Source organism: Saimiri boliviensis, chromosome 3, assembly GCF_048565385.1.
Source record: "Saimiri boliviensis isolate mSaiBol1 chromosome 3, mSaiBol1.pri, whole genome shotgun sequence".
Classification (NCBI taxonomy): Eukaryota; Metazoa; Chordata; class Mammalia; order Primates; family Cebidae; genus Saimiri; species Saimiri boliviensis.
The window spans coordinates 104,433,606-104,460,488 of NC_133451.1; the positions used below are offsets into that span (position 1 = coordinate 104,433,606).

Below are 26,883 nucleotides of genomic sequence, written 5' to 3' on the forward strand. Positions count from 1 at the left end.
AAAATGAGTAAGTTGAAAGTATTTAGATTAAATAAAATTATATTGATTTACCTTAAATAGAATTTAGCTAGTGAATTTGTTTTAATTGTTTACTTAATTTTTGTACAGGCGGAGAGCCCGGGAAGCAGTCATAGGTAAGGCTTTGTTTAAAAAAAATAATAACAAAAAACTTCTATGTGAACTGTAAGAAAACTCTTAAGAAGTCAGGCTTTATCATTTACTTGCTTTGAGACATTAAACAGTTTACATTTCAGAATCTTAGTTTTTTCTTTCTGTAAGATTGAGGCAAATATTATATATCTCAAGACTATTTTGAATATTAAAGAATTTAATGTAAATGTCTAGATGCTTTCCTGTTGTACCTGTTATGTGTTTTTAGTTTTCTTAACCATTTAATATTGATAAGTACATTTATTTTAAATTTTTTAACTTTATCACCCCTTTCTTTCCTTGTGTATTCTGAAACTTGTGATACTAATTTTTTTCACATTTTTCAGTAGTAGCTAAAGCCTTGCACTATAATTATTTGAGCAGCTTTTTAATATTTTATTAAAATTACATGCATTACTTAAAAAAGAATTACTTGTAAGTCAAAACAGCATTCTTAATTTCAAGAGAATATTTTCATATACTGTGTTATATTATGAACATATAATACTTATATTTTTTAGTTTAGCAAACTTTTTTTTTTGCGACGGAGTTTCGCTCTTGTTACCCAGGCTGGAGTGCAATGGCGCGATCTCGGCTCACCGCAACCTCCGCCTCCTGGGTTCAGGCAATTCTCCTGCCTCAGCCTCCTGAATAGCTGGGATTACAGGCACGCGCCACCATGCCCAGCTAATTTTTTGTATTTTTTAGTAGAGACGGGCTTTCACCATGTTGACCAGGATGGTCTCGATCTCTCGACCTCGTGATCTGCCCGCCTCGGCCTCCCAAAGTGCTGAGATTACAGGCTTGAGCCACCGCGCCAGGCCTAGCAAACATTTATTAAGCAATTATCATGTGCCAAGCACTGTGCTAGACACTGGGATTTAAAACATCAGACATAGTCTCTCCATTAGAATAAAGAACATCTTGGTCTGGGAGACTGATTCTGAAGATGACTAATTTCAATATGAGATAGGGAAAGCAATCCAATAATGGTTATAGAACATTCTAGGAAACCCTAGAGAAGAGGCTGTTTGCCCAAAACAGCCTCTTGTATGGAGAGATAAATCCAAAAAGACATCTTTAAGGGGCTAACACCTAGTGTTGATTGTTGAAGGGTTGGTTAGTGCTAACTATCCAGGTAGAGCGGGAGGATGTTCCAGACAGAAAAAATTGCATAAGCAAAGTGAGAGAACTGATTGTAAAGGGGCACAAGGAAAGTATGTGAGGTGATAGAAAAGTTTTATATCTTGATATCTTGCTTCCAGTGGAAGTTACATGAGTGTATACAATTATCAGAACTTTATGAACTGAACACTTAAAATCAATTTTTCATTTTATAAGTTATACTTCAAAGAAAAAATTTTGAAGCCCTAATATATAAATAGGGCTAGCAGAAGTTAGAGCTGAAGGGACAGAAGTAGGAGATATTACCTTATGCATGGCTAGTAAACATTATAGTTACCAAGATCACTTAACTGAAGTGAGGGGTTGGGGAGAGATGGACTTGAGAATGGTTGGAGCATGGAGAGAGAGTAGTGATCTGAGGACTGAATAGGCAGACATTAGAAGAGGATTATGAAGATGACCAGGAAGTAGTTGGCAAAAAGAAGACCCAGGAGAACTTGCGAAGCCAAAGGAAGAGAGACAGACAGACAGATGGGAATGGTCAATACTGTCCCACAAAACTGAGGTAGTAACATAAGGAGTTGTGTTTGGCAACATAGAAGCCAGTAATTACCTTCGCTAGAGTTATTGGAGTGATGGGAGCCAAGCTAAACTGCAGCAAATTGACAAGTGAATGGGAGGTAAGGAGATGAAGGCAAAAGAACAGTAGTTCAGAACAAGAGCTACACTACCTGGGGTTCAAATTCTAGCTTTGCCACATGCTATATTACTTAGCCATACTCATAATCTGTCTTCCTCTTACTTCCTTCATATGTATAATCTCTGTATCTACCTTGTAGGGTTGTTGTGAGGATTAAAATATGTTACTATATATGAAACACTTCTATATATATGTGAACACTTTTACATACATATAGAAAAGGGCCAGGCACATAGAAAGTGCCAGATGTACTGACTATGAATACTATACATTTAATTTCAGGACTTGGCTGAAAGAGAGAGCAGTAGCTTGAGATAGATACAGGTCAAATGGAGGGATTTTTTCCTTAGTTGCTGCTTTTTTCCCTCCTTCCTTCCTTCACATGGAAGAGAGGTGCAAACAGACAAAAGAAATAGTATAAAAGTAAAAGAGAGGTATTAATTGACAGAACAAGGTCCCAAAGAATTCTCTGGAGTGAGGCAGGAGAGGTGGGCTCACTGGTGAATGAATCAAGAGTGTAAATGTAGTAGGTGACCCTGAACAAGTTAAGAACATTCCTCTTTAGAGGATGGTGAGGAGAATAAGGATATATGTAAGTAAGTGGGGATTGGCACAAAGTTGGGGAGATTCATGGTTGATACTCCTCATTTCTTAAAGTGGAGTGAAATTGCCTTTTAAGAGAAAACAAGGTATGAATAAGGAACTTGAGTATTTGAAGATTTTGAATTTGGTAGTGTAGGGTATGTGAGGGAGTTGCCACATGTATGTGAAAGGACTGCTGCTGGTGGCCGAGTGCCAAATTGATGTTAGATTTTCTCTAGCAGCCTAAAACAGAAAGGGCTGATGATGGAAATGACCCAGGGTCAGAATGTGAGTAAAACTGAGTGAATATGGAATAATAATAGGAGTGCAAGAAAGTGAGTATGTTGGTAAGAATGTAGTTCAGCTCTGCCGTGGTGTCCATATTGGTTGTAAGTGAAGCAAGATGATTGGGACGGATAGACTGGGAGAAAAGGGAAGGATGAAGGTCCTGGGAAATCCAGAATGATTCAGCAGGATAAAATTAGGAGGATTAAGAAGAGTTCCAGAATGGTATGAGGGCTGAGGTCAGGGTGTAGTAGTGTACTGACGTTTATATTTTATGAAGAGCATTTTGGGATATGGTTTCGGGTATACACCCATAGGTTAGATGGCTGAAGCAGAGCCAGATGAAGGTAAATGAAGTCAACATTTCCTAAAAGGTAGCTGTAATGCTTTAAGAACTAGTCTGATAATGTATCCTCTTTAAAAACTAGTCCGATACATTATCTAGTGCATTATCAGTTTATGCACTAGAATTATAGCAAGTGTTAGAATGTATACTTTTTACTCTTAACAATTGAAGTTGTAGGCAATTGCTTTAACATTTTTAAGAGCAAACTTTGAGAATTTCACTTGTTTTTTGAGTGTTTTATTTGTACTTAGACTCATCAGAAGTTTTTGTTTTTTCTTTTTCTCCCCATCCTTTTTTCTCTAGGCCTCTTACTGAGGAAGAAATTGTTGACCTAAGAGAAAGGCATTATGATTCTATTGCCGAAAAACAGAAAGATCTTGATAAGAAAATTCAAAAAGAGGTAAATAGTGTTTTATATTGCTTAAGTACATGTTATTATAAAGGAGAGAGTTGTCATTAAATAATATATTGTGTAGAGTCATTGGACCTATATTTAGATACATGCAGATGAATATGATTTAAAACTATCATTCCAGCCTATTATCATTTCTTTTAGTTTGGCTTAATTTATCAGAAATCATATGCTGCCAAAAAATGGAGATGGTACATTCTTTTAAAAATAATTCCTTAATTCACAAAGTAGGAACTCTGGCAAGAACATGCACCGTTGTATTTAAAACCAACTTTTAGGCCGGGCACAGTGGCTCACGCCTGTAATCTCAGCACTTTGGTTGGCCAAGGCAGGTGGATTGCATGGGCCCAAGAGGCTGAGACCAGCCTGAGCAACATGGTGAAACCCCATCTCTACAAAAAATATAGAATTAACTAGGTGTGGCGATGCACGCCTGTGGCCCCAGCTACTTGGGAGGATGAGGTAGGAGGATTGCTTGAGCCAGAGAGGTCAAGGCTGCAGTGAGCCATGATCATGCTCTTGCGCTCCAGCCTGGGCAGTAGAGTGAGGCCCTGTCTCAAAAAGGAAACAACAAAAAACAAATTTAAAAAAAAAATTACCCTGTTGCACAATAAGTAGTGTTTTGAAGACTTTTTGTCTTGGTGTATTTGTTCACAGAGAACTAAGTACTTATAAGTGTTAAAGTTGTTTAATGTTCTTATGGAAATGGCCTATAATTATGGTTTTGCATCCACTAAACTAAATGGAATTATTCATATTCCACTGTGCATTTAAAAATTTTCCGTTTAAGACCGGGCATGGTGGCCATAGTTCCAGCACTTTGGAAGACCAAGGTGGACGGATCACTGAAGCCCAGGAATTTGAGACCAGCCTGGGCAACATGGTGAAACCCCATCTCTTAAAAAAAAATGCAAAAATTAGCCAGGCCTGACAGTACACACCTACAGTCCCAGCTACTAAGGAGGCCGAGGTGGGAAGATTGCTTAAACCCAGGATCCTCAAGGCTACAGGAGTTTGAGGTCAGGACCAGTGTAGGTCAAGACTGCAGTGAGCCATGGGGGAGCCACTACACTCCAGCCTGGGTGACAGAGCAACACCCTGTCTCAAAAACAAATACACACACAAATATTTGTCTCAAAAGCGGGTATGGTGGCTCATGCCTACAGTCCTAGCACTTTGGAGGCCAAGACAGGCAGATTGCTCGAGTCCAGGAGTTAAAAATCAGCCTGGACAACTTGTCAAGACCTCATCTCTGCAAAAAATACAAAAATTCCCCTGAGGTGGTGGCGCATCCCTGTAGTCCCAGCTACTCTGGAGGCTGAGGTGGGAGAATGGCTTGAGCCCAAGAAGTCCAGGCTGCAGTGTTTGTGCCACTGTACTCCAGCCCCGGTGACAGAGTAACACCCTGTCTCAAAAAAAAAAAAAAAAAAAAAGTATGTTTAGGACCAATTAGTGATTTCAAAAGGATTAACGTAAACTGTGCAACAGATGTTAATATTAGTCTAAAGAAAAAAATTTGTGTTGAAGTTTGATTTTCAAATTAACTTGAACATGAAATACATACTACTAAGGCAGTTTATGTGCTCTTATGAATGGCAGGAACTTAAATATGAAAGTAATTTTTGAATAGTTTGATAGTAATAAAATTAAGGAGACATGTACATTGATGTTAATTAGATGGCAAGACATTAATTTTGTGAAAGCCGAGTTCCCTTTGGTCAACGGTGATATAATTGGTCTTAAAGATACTGGATTTATGAGTGCCAAAACTGGTAAACTAGAGAGGGTGATAGGTGTTGGAATGATTGTTTAAAATGAAGATCAGTGCATATTATACAGAATACACTTCTATATTTATGCAGATTAATGCTACTGCTTCATAACTCAGTTTCTAAAGAATTGCGTAATGTGTTCTATATCCTTTGGGTTGTTTTGTAAAAGAAGAAATTTAAACAGATGATTGCAAACATTTCAATTCTGTTATGCTTTGTAGAGATCAATTATTTTTTAATAATTTATTTTTTGTTTTATAAATAGAAGCATTTTATTTCTAGAGCAGTTAGACAGGTTCTGATTTTTGTTAATCCTTATCGTTTTGTTCATGTACAGTTAGCCTTACAAGAAGAGAAGTTAAGACTAGAAGAAGAAGCTTTATACGCTGCACAGCGTGAAGCAGCCAGGGCAGCAAAGCAGCGAAAGCTCTTGGAGGTGAGGGGAAAAGACCCCAGCATATATTAGGGTTGCTTTTCTCCTTATTTTCTCTGACAAATCTTAGTTGGGACTTTTTTTTTCCTATTCTCAAGGACTTCTTGTTTAACAACTACTGTATTTACCCATATAGTCTTAAGAATTTTCAAGGCCAATTAGTCAGTCTTTAACAGCTAGAAATAACATCAGATGACATACTTAATACTCAATGCTATTTGGCTTTAGATTAGCAAATGCTGATTCCTGTTCGTCGTAAAGAAATTTTAGTGCTATAAAATTCAGTATTCTTTTGGAAAAATTAAATGCACTCCTAGAGGGAAAACATTGCAAAACTAGTCTTTAAATATAATTGGCAAAGCATTTTGTTTTGTGAGGTTTTTTGTTTGTTTGTTTTGTTTTTTTTAACAGCTCCTTGAATTGCTAGAATTACTTTTATTTCCTGGAACTGGATAAACTGCTGTTTTGCCCCATAAGGTTATTATTTGCTTCTCATCTTTATTCTTGTGTTTTGGGAGATTGGGAGTTTGAGTCTTGAGAAATCTTTGGTATGTTATCAGGAAAGGCAGCAGATTTACCATGTCTTACCATGCTACATTACCATAATGTCTGGCAGCTATGAATAACAGACACTTACGGACCCCTGATTAAGTGTCAGGAGCAGCAGTGTTTTACCTTATTTAATCCTCACAACAATCGTAGGAGATAATGTTTTTAATCCCTGTTTTACAATTGAGGAAACTGGAGAGTAGGATACGTTTTGTAACTTGCTTGAGATCCTACAGTTAATAAGGGGCAGAGCCAAAGTTCAGGCACAACATTGCATAGTCGGTATCCTTAGTATCTTCCTCCATATTTTACCTCTTTGGATTCATCTCTTTAGTGTTATATAAATAGTATAAAGATCATGTCACATAGTAAACCTTAGAGAAACTGAAATGTCATGTCTCTCATATTGTTACATGATTTCCATGTGAACTGTGTCCTTCTTCCCGCCTCTTTCTCCATTTCTTTCTCTTCTGTTTCAGCAGATTATATGAGGGAATATCTTTTTTTTTAAGTCAGTTCTAAATAATGAACAAGTTTTTAACTTTTACCTTCTAAGAAATAAAAGTATTTTCTGGTTATCATCTAGATACTCTTTTTACTGTAATAAATCACGGCTTCCCTTTTAAAGGCAAAGCATCCCATATGCACATCCACATGGGTGATTTCCAAGGTTCTCTGAGTTCTTCCTACCCTGGTTAAATATTTGATGTAGGAACATATTACAGTGTATAGACATACAGACGTACACAGACACGTGCCAAGTCACTTGATTTTCATGGTAACCCAGAGTTTGTTAGAGCAGTAATATAGCTATCTATAATTTACTGATGGAGGAGCAGTAAATAGAGGCCATGCCAGGGATACATAGCTGATGGCTATCCGAGCCACAACTCCGACAGTTCTTTCTTAGTCCATTGCTTTTATTATGTCTGAGTCAACTCAGCCAGATCTTATAAATCTTTTGTTTTATTGCTACTTATTTTACCCAGAATAGAACTTCATGTATTGTTTTAACTATTCCTTTCCTGCTCCTCATTTTTCCAGTTGGTTGGAAGTTCTTGGGTATACTAAGTATGTTAAAGATATCGATACCTATCTGTTAAAAAAAAAAAAGTTATTTTTCAACAACACTGTGAATATTCTGTCCACTTCTAGATTATATGTTGATAAATTCAGAAAAATTCTGCCCGTAAATAAAGGGATATAGAATTGAATAGTGATAGATTTAAGGAAAAACATATCCACAGAATAACTTTTTTTTTAGAAACTAGAAAAAAAACGCTTTTTGGTATTGTATACGTGGTTTGAAAATATATAATTTTACAACAGAGTGTTTTTTCTTATTACATTATGTTTCCAAAGCAAGAAAGGCAGAGAATTGTGCAGCAATATCATCCTTCCAACAATGGAGAATATCAAAGGTAAATGGTGAAACATATTCCTCCTTCCCTTTGTGGTAGAAGATTTTATTGCCACATAGAGCATCATTCACCTCAGGATGTGTGTATATGTACCCATGTTTACGTGTTCCCCAAAAATCATTCCTTCTAAAAGACACTGTCTTGGAAGAATACTGAGAGCATTTAAGTTGAAACATGATCATTATTTATATAAACTGATTCTCTTGCATTTTTAAGAGTGGTCACGTTTCCCATGTAGGAGTGATGCAGTAGCTGAATGCCTTTGGGTGACTCTTAGACCTTAGTTGTTTGTTTTTTCCTTAGTCCCTCTCTTTTCTTGTAATAAAGTTTATGTGGTCATTTTTTGGAAGAGACATTTCAGTGTCACATTTCCACAAGTATCACTACTCATTCAAAGAATTATGTTCATGCTTATTCTACAGTTGGACTTATAGCTAAGCTTTGGAGATTTGACTTCAGGATTAACCAAAATCTTCTTATTTTCAGTTTCATGCTAGTATTAAGAAAACTAAGACCTGTTTTCATTAGGTTATTCTAATTGTACAGCAGTTACGAATTTGTATGGCATAGGTCTTCAAGCCAAAATGCTATCATTAGCTTAAATATTTGTTATAGTGCATCTACCATGAATATATTAAAAAATGATCTCACTTTTATTACAGTTCAGGACCAGAAGATGACTTCGAATCTTGTTTGGGAAATACAAAGTCACAGTATGAAATTTTTCGAAGTAGTAGTAAGTCTTTTAAAGTATTTTCTGTACACTTTTTTTATGCCACAATAAACAGATGAGTAGAGTATACTTATTTTTTACGTATTACAAATTGCTCTATAAGATTAAAATATTTCCTCAAGTTTCTAAAGCAAAAACTTGTATGCTTCCCAATAGTGGAAGCATAGTAGTGTCTCCTTTTGAAAATATAGGCTGCCTTTTGTTTTATCTTTTTTGTTCATTTATTTTTTTGTGCTCCTTTGTAATTGACTATTAAAAATATGACCCTGAGTTCACCATATTTGAAAAGTTTATAATCATCTAAATTTGCATGTTTGCTGTGCTTAGATGGCAAAAAAAGAAGAAAAAAGTTTAAGTGTTCCTAACAGAAACTTACCAATATAATTTCCAGAATTATTTCTTATGAAGCTAAAAGTAATAATATTTAGAGAAAGATAATTGTTGCAAAGTAAATTAGCTGTTGTGGTAGAAGAGTACAGATGAAACCTTTCAATTGTACTTGGTGTATATTCTAGGACTCTCATCAGATGCTACAGTTTTGACGCCTAATACAGAAAGCAGTTGTGATTTAATGACCAAAACTAAATCAACTAGTGGAAATGATGACAGCACATCCTTAGATCTAGAGTGGGAAGATGAAGAAGGTATTTTATAATTCACAATTTTACCTGAAAAAGTTAACATAATCTGTCTTGATTTATATAAATCTACCTTGGTCTTTATTTAAATGGAAATAAATCCAAGGCCTTGAAAAATCATATAAACACTTTTTAGACTGTTATTGTATTGATTATCATTGTTGATAAAATTTTTTAGAAAATTGCTTAATTTTTAATGTTTTGTAGATTTAGAAAATAAATGTTCATTTTTTTCAAGGCTTTTGAATCCCAAGCCTATGACATTACTCAATATGAAGGATTACTACCCCCTTGTGGACAGTCGAAAGCCAGAAGTTAAATATAACTTCTTAGAGATAAATCAACAGAAACAAATCCTCCAGAAACAAATCTACAAAATTATGTTAGTATCTAGCTCATATTTTTATCTTATCTATAGAGATAACTTGCTTTCCTGGGTTGAGTTTGTGATTTTTCAGGAGTGACAGACAACACTGATACAGATTTAAATGTTCTTTTATGGTGGGCCCTGATCTTTAAGGTCAAAAAATAAAATTACTAAATGGGTCTAAGAATATTTTTTAAATCTCTTTGTGAATCCTAGATTTTAATTCTATTACTAACGTTGATTCTGTACTTGCAGATTCAAAAATCTTTTCTGTCCCCTCTCCCTTCCTTCTGCCAGTAAAATGGCATTGTTTTTTCTTTCAATATTACTGACACTTTCACTTTACCAATTGTATTCTGTTCAGAATTAGATCTAGAACAGTTTCCCACAGAAACGTCTCTACTCTGTTGTGGTAGAGTCAGAAGAGCATAAGACCTTAGACTTTGGAGCCAGACTGAATGGATTAAAATTCTTGCTTCACCACTCTTTAGCTGTGTGACCTTACCCAAATCACTTAGCCTTTCTGTCCCAGTTACCTCAACTATAGAATGAGAATAATGATAGTACTGTACTCGATAGAGTTGTTGCGGATTAAATCAGTTAATTTCTGTGCCATGTATATAACTGGAACCTAGTAAGTGCTGGAAAAGTATATGTTATCATTAGAGTGATTGTCATTCTCTGGGAAATGAAATTATGTGGGTAGGAAATGACTTTGGCAGACATACTGACTTGGCCATATAAGACTAATAGCAATTGAAATCCCCCATCCATTCTGTTTATTTATGACTCTTCAGGAGTTTCGTCTTATCAGATGATCAATGATGCATCAAAACTGCCCTTTGGTGATTGTTAATATTTATTTTTATGTGAGGCATACTTCAGGGTTAGACTCCAACAATTTCCCTTAAGAAGGCCTCCATGGGACTGGGTCTTTAATTCACTAATCAAGTCTGATAGTTAAATAAAAACTGTATTGCTAAACTTGGAAGTTTTTCAATATAGCTTTATTAATGGTTCTGAGATTTCTAAAAACTCTGTTCAAATCATAGGAATGAATAGAATGCTTCCGATGAGAGAACGTTCCAAAACAGAGGAAGACATTCTACGGGCAGCACTTAAGTTTAGCAACAAGAAGACTGGAAGTAATCCTACATCAGCCTCTGATGATTCTAATGGGCTAGAGTGGGAGAATGATTTTGTTAGTGCTGAAATGGATGATAATGGAAATTCCGAGTATTCTGGATTTGTAAATCCTGTATTAGAACTGTCTGATTCTAGCATAAGGCATTCTGATACAGATCAACAGACTCGATAGGGTAAAATCGTGTGACCTTGTTTATCAGTTATGACCAAATGTTAAAAACCAACTAGAATGTATAAATGATTGTGCCGAGCCTTTTTGTAAGGGAGACGTGTAAGAAACCATGTTGTAAATGCTTATTTTATTAGAAAGGAGTAAGGATGATAGGATCTGAATTGCTTCAGAATTAAGTGCAATTTCATCATCTGCCTTCTGCTTTTCAAGACCAATTTAATGGTCCTGTCATGTTAATGAAATTTACTTTAAGTCTTTTCTTTATAGCATTTCTGTTAACTATGGTAGATTTCTACTTTAAATTTTTTTAATTTGAATGATTTTGAAACCTATTTCATTGTCTAACTATGAAAATATTGATACTTTTTTTGTTAATTCTCAGCAGATGTGAAGGGAGCATGCGGAGGGATTGTCAGATTCAGATTTAGAATATTGTTCCCGTTTCCAGCATTATTTATTTCTATGACTTCTTTGGATTTTATTATCTAATAGTAAGCACAATTGATTTGAGTAGATGACTCTAAGAAATGCTGAATTATTGGTTTCTTTGTATACTTATTACATGTCCTAGTATGATAATGTTGATTCAATCTGAGCGAAAGATAATATGATAAAAATAACCCTTCAGAGTTTGGACATTTCAAGTTGGTAATAATAAAAAATAATATTTAAGAAGATATATATATTTAGGTTTTTCCTCTTCAATTTACATGCCACCATGTTAACTTTAAGTTAATTGATATATAGTATTAAGTTTTTAGGTGCCATTATTTTTTTAAAATTCTATATTTCCAATGAATGATCTTAGATAGATTTTACACAGAACATATTCTCTGCTTTATTTAAGAAAGGAAAATCTAAAAAGATAATACGGGTATTTAAAATAAAATTATTTCTGGTATGAAAGCCTCCATTGATTTTATTAAGCTTTCCTTTACCTTGTAGTACAAGGTGCTTTAATAGGATAGAACTAAGCATATCAATATCTATAACTGCATTTTGTGATAGACAATTAACTATTCTTTTCTCTAAAATTTATGTGTCAATATAAAAGGCCAGGGATAGAAAACACTCCATAATTGCTTTCCTTGATTTTGCTGAGGATTCAGTGTGATTTTAGTAAGCAAACTTTTTTGTTTTTTCCTTAGTGTTTTTTAATTTTGTTTCTCTTGCAACAAACAATGACAGTGCATGTTCTTATAAATATAGGAAGGTCCCGATATAAATAATAACCTAAAGTTCTTGCTATACTTAAAAAAAAAATCATGTGGCCCTTTCAATATTTGAACTGCTAAGCAACAACATCTGTAGTTTTATCTCCTTTTTTATGTTATAGAAATTAATATGACACTTTAAATATGTAAATAGACTACATTAGGTAATGCTATTATTTATATCTGTCTTAACGTAATTTAAGTTGTAGCTGTGTCTTGGAAATATTTTTAAGGTAATCTATATTCACATTGCCTGTGTTAATGCTTTTTAAAGTTTGTATACATCAGATGTATATTTTTGGTTTGGCATAAGCTACTATTGTAATTTTTCTTGGCTTTTTGTTCAAAGACTTTTTTGAAGGAATGATAAATGGTAATTCACAAATGGTTGTGAATAAACACATTTTTACACTGAAAAGTAATAAAGAGTTTTGACTATTGTTGATTTTACTCCATAAACATACAGGTATTCTGAGCCCTGACTTATAATTATTTTATTAAATCTGATGTGAAGGCAAAAAGAAGTAAATTAAGAAAGCAAGATGGAACTAAACTTAAAAATGTGTTTTAACTGTTAAGAAAAAGATACTTTGTTTTGTGTTTATAAAAAGTACTAGAAATAACTTATTCAGCAAATATTGGGATAGTATTTTAATATTATTGGAACTGTGTCTGGTGGGTGTTAGGGACATAGAAGTACAAAGACATATAAGGTCCCTGCTTTTTGCTTACCGTTCTGCTGAGAAAGACAATAATAAGTGAACATACATGTAAGAAAATCACAGGCCACAGTTAGAAAATATACAAGATTTTAGGAGAGGGGGTAACCGAGACTACGTCTCATATGTCAGGAGACAAGTTGATTGGTGAAATGGTGGGCACCTGACCCAAGCTGACTCCTCCCTGGAACTGAAATCAGGAGATCAGGTCACTTTGGGGGATCAATAACATGTAAAACTTGGGAGCTACAGGTGTTCAGGGAGCCCATGCACATCGAGGGGCAGAGCTGGAGGTGTTTGAATTCTGCCTGAGGTCTGCTGCATTCTTTCCTCAGGTTCTGTGAAACATGGCAGTTTTCCTCTAACAACCCCACCTTGGGGTTGTGTAGTTCTGGCAGAGATGCCGACTTTGTAATAAAAACAATTCTAATGCTATGTGGGTAATCCCCCATATAGGCACTGAGGAAGGAGAGCTAAGCAGAATCCTGGCACAATTAGTGCCTGAAGAGTATCTCAGTTTACAGTGTTACTACTATTTCCCTTTATATAATCCTCTACATATAATCATATATTAGTTCATAGAATGAGTGCCTAAAGAATATCTTACTACTCGGTTATTTCCATATATATACACATATATATGTACATATAACTATATCTTAGTTTATAATCGGAGGAATGCCTAGAGTAGACATGGTACAGAGCATGAATTAAAGAATAAGCAGCTTATAGTCAGAGGAATGTCCACAGCAGACACGGTGCAGAACATGATTTAAAGGAAAAACAGTTATACCAGGACAAGAATCCATGGCCCAGGTGGCAGGGTTCGGTATCATAAAGATACCTGCTGTATGGCAGGCTTGGGGCAAGAGCCACTCCTCCTGATAAAGGAGTTGTGGGACCTTGCGTCCAGTTCTTGTGGAAGGCTGCCCTCAGACCAGCAATCTCTCGGGCATCTGAGGGCTCAAAACCCCTCTGGATAATCGCACCTTGGTGACTGTGAACTTTATCAGCTCTTCATACTGTGCTAGCTCAAAAGCATCCTCCTATATAGAACTCACTGGAAGCGCCAGCAGGTGGCGGTAGACCCTGACAGCTCTGTCACTGCTGTATGACTTATGCATTCTCCTATATTCTTAGAATTAGCATGCCCATAGATAGAGGTATTGCACCCTGCACATTCTTCACTGCGCACGGCCCACCTCCATGCCTCAGTGACCTAATGGGAGTGGACCCCTTGCTGCATACTGTCGACCTCCTAGCCTAGGTGACGTAATGGGGGTGGACCCCTTGTTTTATTGCTCACAACCCTATCACTATCCTTAAAGATGACTTCACTCATTACCCTGCCCCCTAACCTATACCCAATAAATACACACACTTCTGGACATTCAGGGCTTCACCTGTCTCCGCTTATAGGTGGTGTGGCCCCGAGCCCAGCTGCGTTTTCCTTGTACTTCTGTGTTCTGTCTCTTTATTTCTCAGATCCTATGCCTCAGCACAGCATAAGGGACACCCCACGACCCTGTGGGGCCCTTAGCACTGCAATACTAATCTATTGCTCCTTTATTATTGGAGCATTCATTATTATTTACTACTGGAGTTGGGTTATGGAAAGTGTTTTATTCTTTGGAGAACAATAATAAACATTTAGCAACCCACTCTCTCCTTTGCCAATTTTTTAAGAAGAAAAAATAGAAAAAAAAATTACTATTTATCAAGTTGAACAAAACTCTTTCCAAGATATACATCAGGAGATATCATTATTCTGTATGAGCATGAGATTTTCCTGGCCCTAAATATTACTTAACACATTGTTTGGGTTCAATAACAATAATACATGAATCCTTTATTATTAAGTTTATAACTTAGAAACACATTTGTCAGCCTCAAAGACAAGAAACAGGTGAAAGTCTTCCAAAATAGTCAAAATGTGACAGTATGCACATATTAAAGTATGTATACTTCACCCATAGAAAGGCTTTATCATGACACTACACACTGTAAGCAATTCAAAGAAGCTGGGTGATGTGGCTGTAAATCCACATCATACAGGAAGCTGTAATCCTAGAAAAAATCAGTAGTAGATCATCCTAGACTAAGGAAGTAAATTAGTTTTCTATTTGCTGCTGTAACAAATTACCGCAGTCGCTTATGACAAACACAAATTTATCATCATAAAGTTCTGTAGGTTAACAAGTCAAACATATCTCACTGGACCAAAATCAGGGTGTCCACAAGAGTTTGTTCCTTTCTGGGGATTTGTCTTTTCCAGCTTCCAGACGTGCAACGCACACTTTCCAGCTTCAAGGGACTGTCCACATTCCTTGGCTCACGATCTCCTTCCTCCCAGCAACAGCAGGTCAAGTCCATCTCGCACCTCATCACTCTGACATACTGATCTGCCTCTTTTCCACTTTTAAGGATCTGGTGATCAATTGGGCACACCCAGATAATCCAGCATAATCTATTTTAATTGCATCTGCAGCCTTAATTCCCCTTTGCCATATAGCAGCACAGTTACAAGTCCTGGAGACGATCACATGGACACCTGAACATCTTTGGATGGATCATTACTCTGCCCATCAAGGGGAATCAGCAGGAAAACTAGACGCAGAAACTGAAGCAGTCATTCAGGCCACTTTGCATAGGGACAAATATTTCACCCTACTGGGATAGTTCCAGGGCTGGGGCGTCAGGGTTAGGGTGCTGGATATCACATACTATTGCCGGGGAATAGACTGATGGTCTGAATCAAGAAAAGATTTAAAGCCTGTTTTGTTAAGAGGCTGGAGAGTTCACAAAAGCATTTTTTAAAGGATGTTACAAAAATATGGACCTCTTACTATAGGAAATTTCATTTACCTGGAAAATTGTACAGTAAGCCTTACTACCTGGCAATACTACAATTTACCTTAACTAAATGGTTACCATTATTTACTCAACATTCACTATCTCAGTTAAGATGAGTTGAATAAGTATCTTAAATTAAAAAAAAAAAAAAGAACTGAAAAATACTTTGTAAAGTTGACATTTTAGAAATATGTAAGCATTTATTATAAACATTTTCACATACATTTATCTATGAAAAGTGGCCCAAGAACAGTTCTTTCCCTTATTTAGAAAAAAATTCAAAGAAAATGGCTAATTAAACTTTGACTTTATTATGTACATGGATACTATTAAAAAGGTAAATTTGTGAAATCTTAAAATTTTGTACAACACATAAAAATCAAACTTCTAATTTTGTGAGTAAATAATTCTAAACATAACACAGTGGTGCTTTAAAATGTTTAAATGTTTGTCTTAGATGCTGAAAGACAAAGAGAACTGTCATCTTAGGAGCAAGCACACTACAATTCTGTAAAAAGAAGTCATAAAAAAGCAAGGTAGTATTTCTCAAGTAAGTCCTCCCATACTAAAACCACAGTGACGCACAGACGCTGGTCTAGAACCTATTCCAGTATTCCGGTGCTACAAGTACTGACAGGCTACAGACACCAGTAACAACCTGCCTGGAGCCCTGGCTTGAAAACAAATGGCTGCTGTGAAATACTGTGACCAAACCAAGAGACGGTCGGTTCCTTACAAAAACAAAGCATAACACAGATGAAAATCAAGCAGAAAAATAAAATAATATAACCTTATTCTGAGAATACTATTTCATCCCAAAGGATATCTTTTTGTATATCAATCCTCACAGATGAGCGGTTAAAATAATTTTGTGTAGCTCCAGGAATACAACAGGTGACTAAGTTAATGACTAACACAATTTACAGACTTCAAAATGATAATACTGAAATTCGGAATTTCACAGCACAACAGATGACTATAACATACTACCCTAACGAATGCTTAATAAGTAGTGTCTGTAGAGCATCTACAGAGTTCTTCGTCCTTCACATTTCTTCTCTGAGACCTTCTGTGTTCATTACTCATTTTCATCCATTTCTGTAGGATAACTGCTTTGGGAGGAAGAGCACAAATAAACGCCATACTCGGGTATGGGCCTGTGCAGTGGCGGCCAGTAGTTTTCTTGCAAGAGTGATCTTGGAGATAAAATAAATTGAATCTCAAAAAATTCCAATGATGCTCCATCTTCCTTCTCCATCAGAAACTGATACTCTCCAAATCTGACCATGCACCTGTATGGCAGGTCCATTTTATTTAGGTAGCCCAGCTCTCTACTGTCCATGATCAGATTGGCCTTTTTACTCATATTTTTAATTTCAAAGGAGAGAACTGAGCTGTTGAACTGTTTAAACAGCTGCAGAGAAAACTGAACTCGAGAAACCTGTTTGTCCTGAAAAGTATAATGACAGATGTTGGAATTTCGGCCAAATTTCACCACTTCACTGGAAGAGAGTTTGTCTCTGTTACAAAACCTTATTGACTGAAATATTCCACTTTGCAACTGGCCGGGATGGTAAACCGTTACCTGGAGACAGGTTATCGTCTCTTCTGTGTCCGCATCTTCAAAACTGGACATGATGTGCACAAGGCGCACCTGCAATAATTAAATTACCATGTTAGTTTCTGCTTATACATGAAGCATCGAGAACTTTGATTCTAATGCTTTGATGAACATCACCTGATAGGCAATTTATTTGGACTTAAGGAAAACAATAGATAATATTGTTTTCAGTGAACTAGCCGATATGTGAAATCTTACACTAAGACCTAAAAAATCACTGCACTCATCTTTCCTATCTTTTTCATTTCTAGTTTGACTATAAGACCATACATAAAATGCAGAAAATAACAAAGAATGCTTTTTGATAATAAAATGATTTGAGGGAAGCATAAAGAAACTTCAGTTCCTCCCTCACTTAAATAGAGTGACTTGAGCCCAGAGAAAATATGAGAGGTGTACTTTAAAAAGAAAATTAGGAAATAAAGAATTCCTTTGGTTTGAATACCCGCAGAGGATATACACATAAAGAAACCCTACAGTTTATTAACTGGATTACAATTAAATATATTATGAATTGTGAAACCTGATTAAAGAAACTTAATACTTATAAACAGACAATTGCAACATTTCTCCCTTATCTCCTCTTTATATCCACTTTGATTTCTAACAGGTAAACAATTAAAACTAGTAAATGCTTTAAATGGTTATTTTATTCTATAATTTCAAATGTTAGACATTACAGACTTTTAAGAATATAAGTCGCCATGAGGTGGTTCTAAATATCACGGCTTGCACTGGTAATAGAATTACTCATTTTCGTCAGTGGTGCCCAGTGACTGGATGGACAAAACTCTCCTTAGCTACAAATTGCACAATCTAACTGTTGTTAACCACGCCCCTCGAGAGCCAATGGTCCGAGGTGCCCTCCACCTGCTTTGATAATCAGTTGAGTATTTAAAAGCAGTGTAACAGGATGGAGAGAGAGCTACCAAAATTTTTGTCAAGTTACTTCAACATATAATGTCATTTTAAAACAAATTTAATATTTTAAAAGTATATGCACATGATTTTTAAATTCAAACACTAACAAAGGATTTTAAAAAACAAGTATCTCTCCCCTACCTGAACTCTTTGTCTTCCTCTCCTAGAGTATAACCACAATAAAAGCTACTTTTATCCTTACAGAAATTTTCTTTACATAACCAGCATAAAACTATGTGTGTACACTCTCTCTCTCTCTCTCTCACACACACACACACACACACACACACACCCACATTACTCCACAGAGAGAAAAAAAATTCTTACTCAAATAGAAACATGCTATAAAACATGCTTTATTTAGTTCTGAAACTTGATTTTTTTTGTCTGTTTCTTTTTTTTCCTTTTTTTTTTTTTTTTTTTTTTTCGAGACAAGCCTGGAGTGCAGTGGCATGATCTCAGCTCACCGCAAACTCTACCTCCCAGGTTCAAGCGATTCTCCTGCCTCAACCTCCCAAGTAACTGGGATTGCAGACACACATCACCACACCTGGCTAATTTTTGTATTTTTAGTAGAGACAGAGTTTCACCATGTTGGCCAAGCTGCTCTCAAACTCTTGAGCTCAGGTGATCCACCTGCCTCGCCCTCCCAAAAGTGCTGGGATTACAGGTGGCAGCCACTACACCCAACCAATTTTCCAATTAATAATATATATGAGTGATTATTTCTCCATATTTACACATACAAATGTACCTCATTCTTTAAGAGCTGCATAGAATTCCAAAACTCTAGCATGGCGGTAAGTGAACCAGTACATAGAGAGATACTGAGTGCCGCTGCAGTCCTTGAAGGACTCTCACTTGCTGCTGCTACTGGTCACTATCTGCTTATACTGATTTGGGGTTTTGAGAACTTCAGTCTTAAATGAGATTGATTTGTAGTTTTATTATTTTTTGTTTGCCATCTATATTAGATGTTGGCATCAAAATTATGCTAGTTTGAAATATAAAAAACAAAAACCAGGTCCGGAGTGGTGGCTCATGCCTGTAATCCCAGCACTTTGGGAGGCCAAGACATGCGGATCACGAGGTTAAGAGATCGAGACCATCCTGGCCAACATAGTGAAACCCTGTCTCTACTAAAAATATAAAAATTGGCCTGGCGTGGTGGCAAGTACCTGTAGTCCCAGCTACTTGGGAGGCTGAGGCAGGAGAATTGCTTGAACCCAGGAGGCAGAGATTGCAGTGAGCCGAGAGTCACGCCACCGAACTCCAGCCTGGCGACAGAGCGAGACTCCGTCTCAAAAACAAGCAAGTAAACAAACAAATAAACAAAAACAGAATATTTTCCTTCCCATTCTATCCTGCTGCTATTTACTTTTTCTTTTCTTTTTTCTTTTTTTTTTTTTTCTGAGACAGCATCTTGCTAGGCTGGAGGACAGTGACATGAACTTGGCTCACTGCAACCTCAGCCTCTCAGGTTCAAGCAATTTTCCCACCTCAGCCTCCCAAGTAGGTGGGGCTACAAGCGTGTGTCATCACTCCAGGCTAATTTTTTGTATTTTAGTAGAGACGGGGTTTCACCATGATGCCCAGGCTACCATCGAACTCCTGAGCTTAGGCAACCCACCTACCTCGGTCTCCCAAAGTGCCTGGATTACAGGCAGGAGCCACCATTCTCAGCCTTGCTATTTACTTCTAAAACACAATTTTCCTTTCTGTTTTGCAAAGTTCTGCTGCTGAAAATCACTCTCGGTTTATTCAATTATCCAACAAATGACATAACTAAGCAATATTTCTTTTCTATTGATTTGAAAATGCATCTTCTGGCCAGGCGCAATGTCTCAAGCCTGTAATCCCAGCACTTTGGGAGGCCGAGGCGGGTGGATCACGAGGTCAAGAGATCGAGAACATCCTGGTCAACATGGTGAAACTCTGTCTCTACTAAAAATACAAAAAATTAGCTGGGCATGGTAGTGCGTGCCTGTAATCCCAGCTACATAGGAGGCTGAGGCAGGAGAATTGCCTGAACCCAGGAGGCGGAGGTTGCGGTGAGCTGAGATCGCACCATTGCACTCCAGCCTGGGTAACAAGAGCAAAACTCCATCTCAAAAAAAAAAAAAAAGAAAATGCATCTTCTATTTTATTTTCATAATATATTTTTTTAACATTATGGCATCATGTTGCTTTACCCAAGCAGGCCACAGATGTCCAGCTGTAAGGACAAAAATTGAGAAAAATCCTCAGAGTCCTGTGCTGAGGTAGTAAAACTTACTATGAAACCAAAGTCAGCAAGAATTAACATACAATGTGTAGAACTGGTTAATCCATTTTACACTGTAATTTGAAGACACTTTAATTATGGTAATAAAGTCCCATTATCCACGAAGCAGACAGCATAAAAAGATAATTATAAGTCATGGGATGATGCATTAGCAGTCAACAAGAAAAGCATTTGCTACTAACAAGAGCCTGAAAAAGAAGTGCAAGAATCCGTCAGGGATCTCCAGCTTTGTTTAGGATCATCCATCTAGTTCATTCTTGGACTTCAGGCAATAAAAATTCCAGAAGGAGAACTGGATTAAAAACCGTGGTATATTCTGGATCTAAATAGGCTTTTGGTAACATCCAAATTTTGGTTTTGTATGCTTTATATAAGCTATTATTTTATAATTCAGTCTTCTGAGCAAATCCACCACAAGAAAAGCTTATACTATTACCCTATATAGGGTCTTATACTCAATCCCCAGGGCAGATACATTATTCACTATTAGGGAAAAAAATGGCATTCTGGTTTATACATCAGTGGCTATGAGTGCCTTGGTGTAGATCAGTTCCCTGGGTTTGATGAATCTCTGAGTTCACAATTGTTACTCCATCCAACAAACACTGAAGCAGACTGCATTACTGTCAAATATTTGCTACCCTATTTTTGCAGGTCTATCCCTACCAGACCTGCCCCTTTAAAACAATGATCTACTTTGTTAACAACCATGTCAATGAAACACAAATGGAAGTGATGCAGAAACTTACTTCCAAGCAGAAGCTTAAAAGCCACTGCATAGTTCTCCCTTCTCTCTTTCTCTTGTCAAAACTTCAACAGTTCCCACAAGGAGCTGCTCTGTCTGGGTCCCAAAGGGAAGAGCCAAAGACAGATATATAAAGCACAGGTAATATTAGCCAAAATGTCAGCCCTTCTTCCAATAAGGCACTGAGATTTTTGAGGTCATTTGTTACTGCACCATTACAGAGACTGAGCTGATGGATACATTCACCTATCTTATGAAGGTATAAAACCACAGCAAACCCTGACAGCGATGTGGTTTGGCTGTGTCCCCACCCCAATCTCATCTTGAATTATAGCTCCCACAATTCCCACGTATTGTGGAAGGGATCTGACGGGAGGTAACTGAAACATAGGGCTAGGTCTTTCCCATGCTATTCTTGTGACTGTGATTAAGTTTCACCAGATCTGATGGTTTTATAAGGGGGAGTCTGCCTGCACGAACTCTGCCTGCTGCCATCCCTGTAAGACATGACTTGCTCCTCCTTGCCTTCTGCCATGATCGTGAGGCCTCGCCAGCCATGTGTACTGTGAGTCCACCAAATCTCTTTCCTATATAAATTACTCAGTCTCAGGTATGTCTTTACTAGTAGTGTGAGAACAAACTAATATAGACAGGAATAAGGCCTACTACTTATTACATACCTTTCATTTACCAGAAGACTGCTAAGTCCCTGACACATTGTAACAAAGTACCCCCATTTTTCTAAAGAATCATTTAATTTTTTAAAATTATTTTCTCTTTCCCCCTTTCTGTGCCCTGCTTCCTCCTTAGCTCTTCAGAAATGCACATTTAACCTTCACCTCTCCTGACCAGACATTCTCTACAGAGCAAGTGTTGGGAAAAGCAGCAAAGGAGAAAGGACTTACAGAGTGCCTACCTACATTGGTTATGAGTAACACATAAACAAGGAACAACAAACCGTGGAAGGCCGCAGGAGGCCTCTGAGGAGGAAGGCCTCTCCATGCCTCATGTTCTGGTGCAGGGTGACCTTGTTCTGTTACTATAAACATTGTGCGCAAGGACATAAAACCCCTTCATAGCACTATGGTGTAGCCAGACTTGTAGGCTCCTTGGAAGGCCCACATTCAATCAGCTGCACATAAATAATAAGCTAAAGATAACCACATGTTCTTGTTTTGTGAAACTCCCAAACCGCCACTGTTATCACTCCTTAGAATGACACACCAGTTCTGGCTCAATGATTCACTCCACCATCACATCACCCACTCTCCACTATTACTCCACCCCTACCCTGTAGATCAAAGTGACTGTAACCAATAACAGTGTGGATGATCAGAGTTCAGGGCCTTCACTGCCTCCTCCAAAGTAACACGTAATGGCTCCCTGGTCCCACTCTTTGCACTCTTAATCTGTCTTTTTCTCATTCCTTTGTCACCGCTGAGCATGGGGTACCCACGGGTGATCTAGGACTGGCTCCCTGCAGGCAAGTATATCTAACTATGTGCCCCAAGACGATCTCGACTTTGATCTCTCCTGGAGAGTTGACAGTTGATTTGTAGACCAAAGCATGCTCCCACAGAACTCTCACCTCCAGGGGGTGGCTTCAGAACTCACACCTATTACAAGAGCATGGCAAAAGCATGCCCACTTGGCCACTTATATAACTTCTATTTCTTCCCAGGAAGGAGCCAACTCTACTGTCTGGTAGATAAGGCACCAGGCAAGTGGGGGACCCCCTGTTCTGGCTCACTTCCCACCCTACTTTATAAAAGTGTCCACTTTCTGCTCCAAAAGTGAAGCGGCACATTCTGCATGTGGAAAAATAGAAGGACATTTTGTGTCCCCTTCTCCAGGCTCACTTAGGAATTCCCTTTTTTGTGTGCCAGACCTCACTCTTGTTAATTGGACTCTGCATGTAGTGGGCAACTAAGCTGCTTTTTGGTGACAACAGGTCATCTGTTCTTCAAAATAACCCTGTGAATTACTGCTTCACTGATGAGGGTGCTGAATCTCAAGAGAGTTTGAAAACTAGTCCAGATCACAAATCCAATGTCAAAGACAGGATTCAAACTCTAATGCACCCTCTCTTAACCGATACAAACACTGCCTCCCTGGTTACAAGTTACTTCACAAACTTTAGCAGTTAACCTGTAGAGAAGGGGGATATAAAGGTGTATGGGCTACAAGCAGCAAGGCACCAAATGAGAATCTAATACTGGGGTGGGAAATACGCCATTAGTGCTACCTCATAGGAGGAACAGGCTCTGAAGCACCAGGTTACTGTGAATATCAGTTATCCTTAAGCCTGGGTGTATAAATGTTAGCATGGACCTAGTACTCATTGGTAATTGTGGCAGGTTGTTTGAAGACTATCTTGATCTCTAACCTCAAGGAACTTAGAAACAAATCTATTTGTTTAACTCCAAAGCCACAAGGTCCCTCTACAAAGTGGCCTGAATATCCTGCATTTCAGAGTGGTCAGCAGAAAAACAGGAAAGACAAAAGCTAACAAATAACTAAAACAATGTACTTAAAATTGTGAGATTAAAAAAAAATCACTGGTGCACATTTGCTCAAAACAGCATTTTAAAATCTGTTTGTCTTAAGTTATCAAAGAAAGAGAGGAACGATGATTTTATATAGTGGTAACAAAGGTTACCTCTGGAGACAGAAACTGGGGGCCCAGGATAGGAAAGGGATAGACTTGCCACTGCACTATCTGTACCTTTGGAATTTTATACCATGTGCACTTCAATGCATGTGATACAAAATATGGACATGGAAAGCATTGGTTATTCAAACACTTAGCAAATACTTTCTTTACAAAGTCACCAACCATCTGATTTTTATGAAATTGACTGTGGTTAGAAATTAGCAAAGTATCATTAAAGGGGTAAACTGTATTATCTGATATGGAAAAGTAAAACAGTGATTAGTATCTGACAAACAGATCTGTGTTAACAAAGGAACTACAAAAAATATTCAAATAAAAAGAAATAATGCAGTCGGGAACTCTGTCTCTAAAAGCTTAATACAGAAGGCATGGATGCTGCATTCTTGAGTGTCCAGCTCTTCTGTGCTAGACATCAGTATGTAGACACTTAACCTGGGAGGCTTAGAGCTGGGAAGAGAACGGTTAGATTCAGGGCAACGCTTCTGACTCCTCTCTAGGGAAAGAAGAATGGATACGTGTAGAGGTGTAAAAACAGCACTTCCATTTCTGCTACCCTCCCTGTAGCTCCACACACACACATCCACATGCACACGCACACCCACACACACACACGTGCACACACACACCCTAAGGTCCTGCAAAGCCAGTGAAGAGACATACTACCTTTACTTTGCAGAAGGATGTTTGGCCTTAAAATGTCATAAACAAAAAGACATACAGAGATATTTTCGCTAAAAGAAGCCAGGTGTCTAAGCAGTTTAACAGAAAGCTTGGCACCCCTGGGTGGTCATGCATGCCAACAAGATTTCTCATGCTTTAAGAAGTCTATTTTTAAAACAAAATCGACTACACTAATGGAGTCTGCTTTGGATGGTGAACATTTTTACTTTCGTTTCTCCCCCACCCGCCTCTCCCAGTTCCTTCTGAATATATTCTCAAGAAAGAGTTATGTCTTTGGGTGGTTGCAAGTAGGAAGTTTCGAGGCTTTTGTCCCTAGTGAACACCAAATACTGAGCACACAGGAGGGGAACAGAAACTTGGAACAGAGCAAAAGACCAAGTTATCCTCCTGCCCAACCCTGCTCAACAGGATCACCCTGAAGTGTGGCTCTGAAGACATTTGTGAACTCTGGCACAGCTGTTCGGCAACAGTAATACTAAAGCCACAGGTCTTGCAAAAACAAAGAACAACGACAACAACAAAATGTGAAAACCAAACACAGCAGGAGGAAACCCTTAGGAAAGATCGGTGTTTTTCAGGCATGAGATTTTCCTTCCCTCACTCTCCCTGATTTGCCTGACGCCACTTCCCGGTCGCTGCGGACATCCGCAGTGAGGCTCAGTGTGGATTTTGGCTCAGAGGATTGGGTAAATTACACCTTTCATCTGAAATCTGGGGAAAGTCCCAGAAAACAACGGATGAATGTATTTCTCTCATGAACCAGACTGAAGCAAGAAGTCAGGTCTAGGTCCAAGGATCTTGGAGCTCGGGGGAGCCCAGGGCCCCACAGAAAGGTCTTGCTCGGCCGCAGAGAGCGTGGGGCCGTGGCAGGTGGCAAGGGGGGGGGGGGGTGTCACGCACAGCTGCTCTGGAGCCACACTGCATAAATGGCATTTTTGTTGTTTCCTGATTAGAAAAACGTTGCAAAGAACACTAAAGTACAGAGAAAACACACCACCACCTCCAATATTTCCTCATTTATGTCAATATTCTCATATTTTAAGAAGCAGAGAGCTGCCGTCTATAATTTTTGCAGGCTTTGCTTAGCATATCATGAGCTTGTGCCAGCCAGCAAGGTCGGCAGGAGCGGCGGGGGGTGACTTCCTATCCGACACCCCGAAAACCTCCCGGACAAAGCTGCTGTCTCCGCAGGAGGAACAGAAAAGAGCCAGTCCCCACCTCATCCCCAGCCCGTCGCCTCAAGGGTACCTGGGGCTGGGGAGTCCGGGAACTCTCCTGAGCTGTTGGGCTTTCCCAGCTCAGAGCGCGCCCCGCTGCTGCTCCTCCGCGCGGGCAGGTGTGAGCCGGGGGATGCGGGGGACGGAGCCCGCGACCAGGGACTGCGGGCCGCCGATTCTCCCGAGCACACGGCGTCCCCTCCCACTGGCTGCAGAGCGCGTCCTTGGGCGCCCGGGGCCTCAGTGCTGCCCGCAGCGAAGGTGCGGAGGTTTTCAGGCTCGGAGCGCCCGCCCAGCTCCCGCCCCTTCCTTCCTCCCGAGGTGACGCTGCCGCCTTTCGCTGGAGGCACCCAGCCCCCGGTCGCCTCGCTCGGTTCTCTGGCGGGGTTTGGTGCGCGGTGCACCCACGCGTGCCGCGCCTTCCCAAACCAGTGGCCTCACCAGAGAGCCCGACTGGCGAGCTAGAGAAAAGAGGGAAACTGGATCACTTCAGCGTTGAGGGAGAGTTTTCCCCCAAATGAGTGTTGTCCCGCGGCGGGGGCAGGCGAGGGATTGAACTAATCTTTAGGTGACTCCAAGGATACCAAGCAAGCTAGGTGCTTGGCATGCGCAAGCTCCTCTCCTCATCGCAGGCCCCCTTACACATAAGTAAACTGAGGCCCAGAGCATGGTGGAGTGTGACGAGCAAAAACAGAAATGGGATTTTTTTTTTTTTTTTTTTTTTTTTTTTGAGACGGAGTCTCGCTCTGTCGCCCATGCTGGAGTGCAGTTGCGCGACCTCGGCTCACTGCAACCTCCGCTTCCCACAGAGGCCAGATTTGAACTTGCTCCAGGTTGCCCTCGCCTCACACCCAGCAAAGCAATCCAGTCGCTTCTTCTCCTGCCGCTTGCACCGGAAGGGACTTCCAGAGTTCACAAGTAAAAGCTGGTACATGATGAAATGGGAAACTCTCAGGAGTCCTTTATAGCTTAGAGTGAATAAGGTAATGCTACTTTTCTGCCTGAGGGAAAAGGTTCAGAATGAGCCTAAGGACAGTAGGCGTCAGGAGAGGACAGACCTGGCCGGGCGCAATGGCTCACGCCTATAATCCCAGCACTTTGGTAGGCTGAGGTGGGTGAATAA

At 38.8% G+C, this 26,883-nt stretch overlaps 2 protein-coding genes across 5 annotated transcripts in view; one reads left to right on the forward strand and one right to left on the reverse strand.

Moving 5' to 3' along the window:
- AP1AR (adaptor related protein complex 1 associated regulatory protein) overlaps positions 1-12,471 on the forward strand; it is a 39,282-nt gene extending 26,811 nt beyond the window's left edge. The window contains exons 4-10 of one of the 2 annotated variants that reach the window (XM_003929449.4): positions 109-134; positions 3,492-3,588; positions 5,710-5,808; positions 7,717-7,775; positions 8,438-8,511; positions 9,024-9,152; positions 10,566-12,471. In XM_003929449.4, coding sequence (XP_003929498.1) covers positions 109-134; positions 3,492-3,588; positions 5,710-5,808; positions 7,717-7,775; positions 8,438-8,511; positions 9,024-9,152; positions 10,566-10,831 — 750 coding nt within the window. In that variant the 3' untranslated portion in view covers positions 10,832-12,471. The remainder of the gene's footprint in view (positions 1-108; positions 135-3,491; positions 3,589-5,709; positions 5,809-7,716; positions 7,776-8,437; positions 8,512-9,023; positions 9,153-10,565) is intronic. The other variant, XM_003929450.4, reaches the window with a different exon arrangement.
- A 3,573-nt stretch (positions 12,472-16,044) lies between these two features.
- On the reverse strand, positions 16,045-26,015 carry TIFA (TRAF interacting protein with forkhead associated domain). Of its 3 annotated transcripts, XM_074396568.1 has the most exons (3): positions 25,792-26,015; positions 24,295-24,355; positions 16,045-17,271 (listed from the first exon to the last, which is right to left on the reverse strand). In XM_074396568.1, exon 3 carries the CDS (start codon positions 17,251-17,253, stop codon positions 16,696-16,698), a length of 558 nt encoding a protein of 185 aa, XP_074252669.1. In that variant the 5' UTR covers positions 17,254-17,271; positions 24,295-24,355; positions 25,792-26,015; the 3' UTR covers positions 16,045-16,695. The 3 variants fall into 3 exon arrangements, with proteins under 3 accessions (XP_074252669.1, XP_003929496.1, XP_010338374.1); XM_003929447.4 differs by lacking the exon at positions 24,295-24,355; XM_010340072.2 differs by lacking the exon at positions 24,295-24,355 and having other exon boundaries at positions 25,762-26,015.
- Between the last annotated feature and the right edge of the window lie 868 nt (positions 26,016-26,883).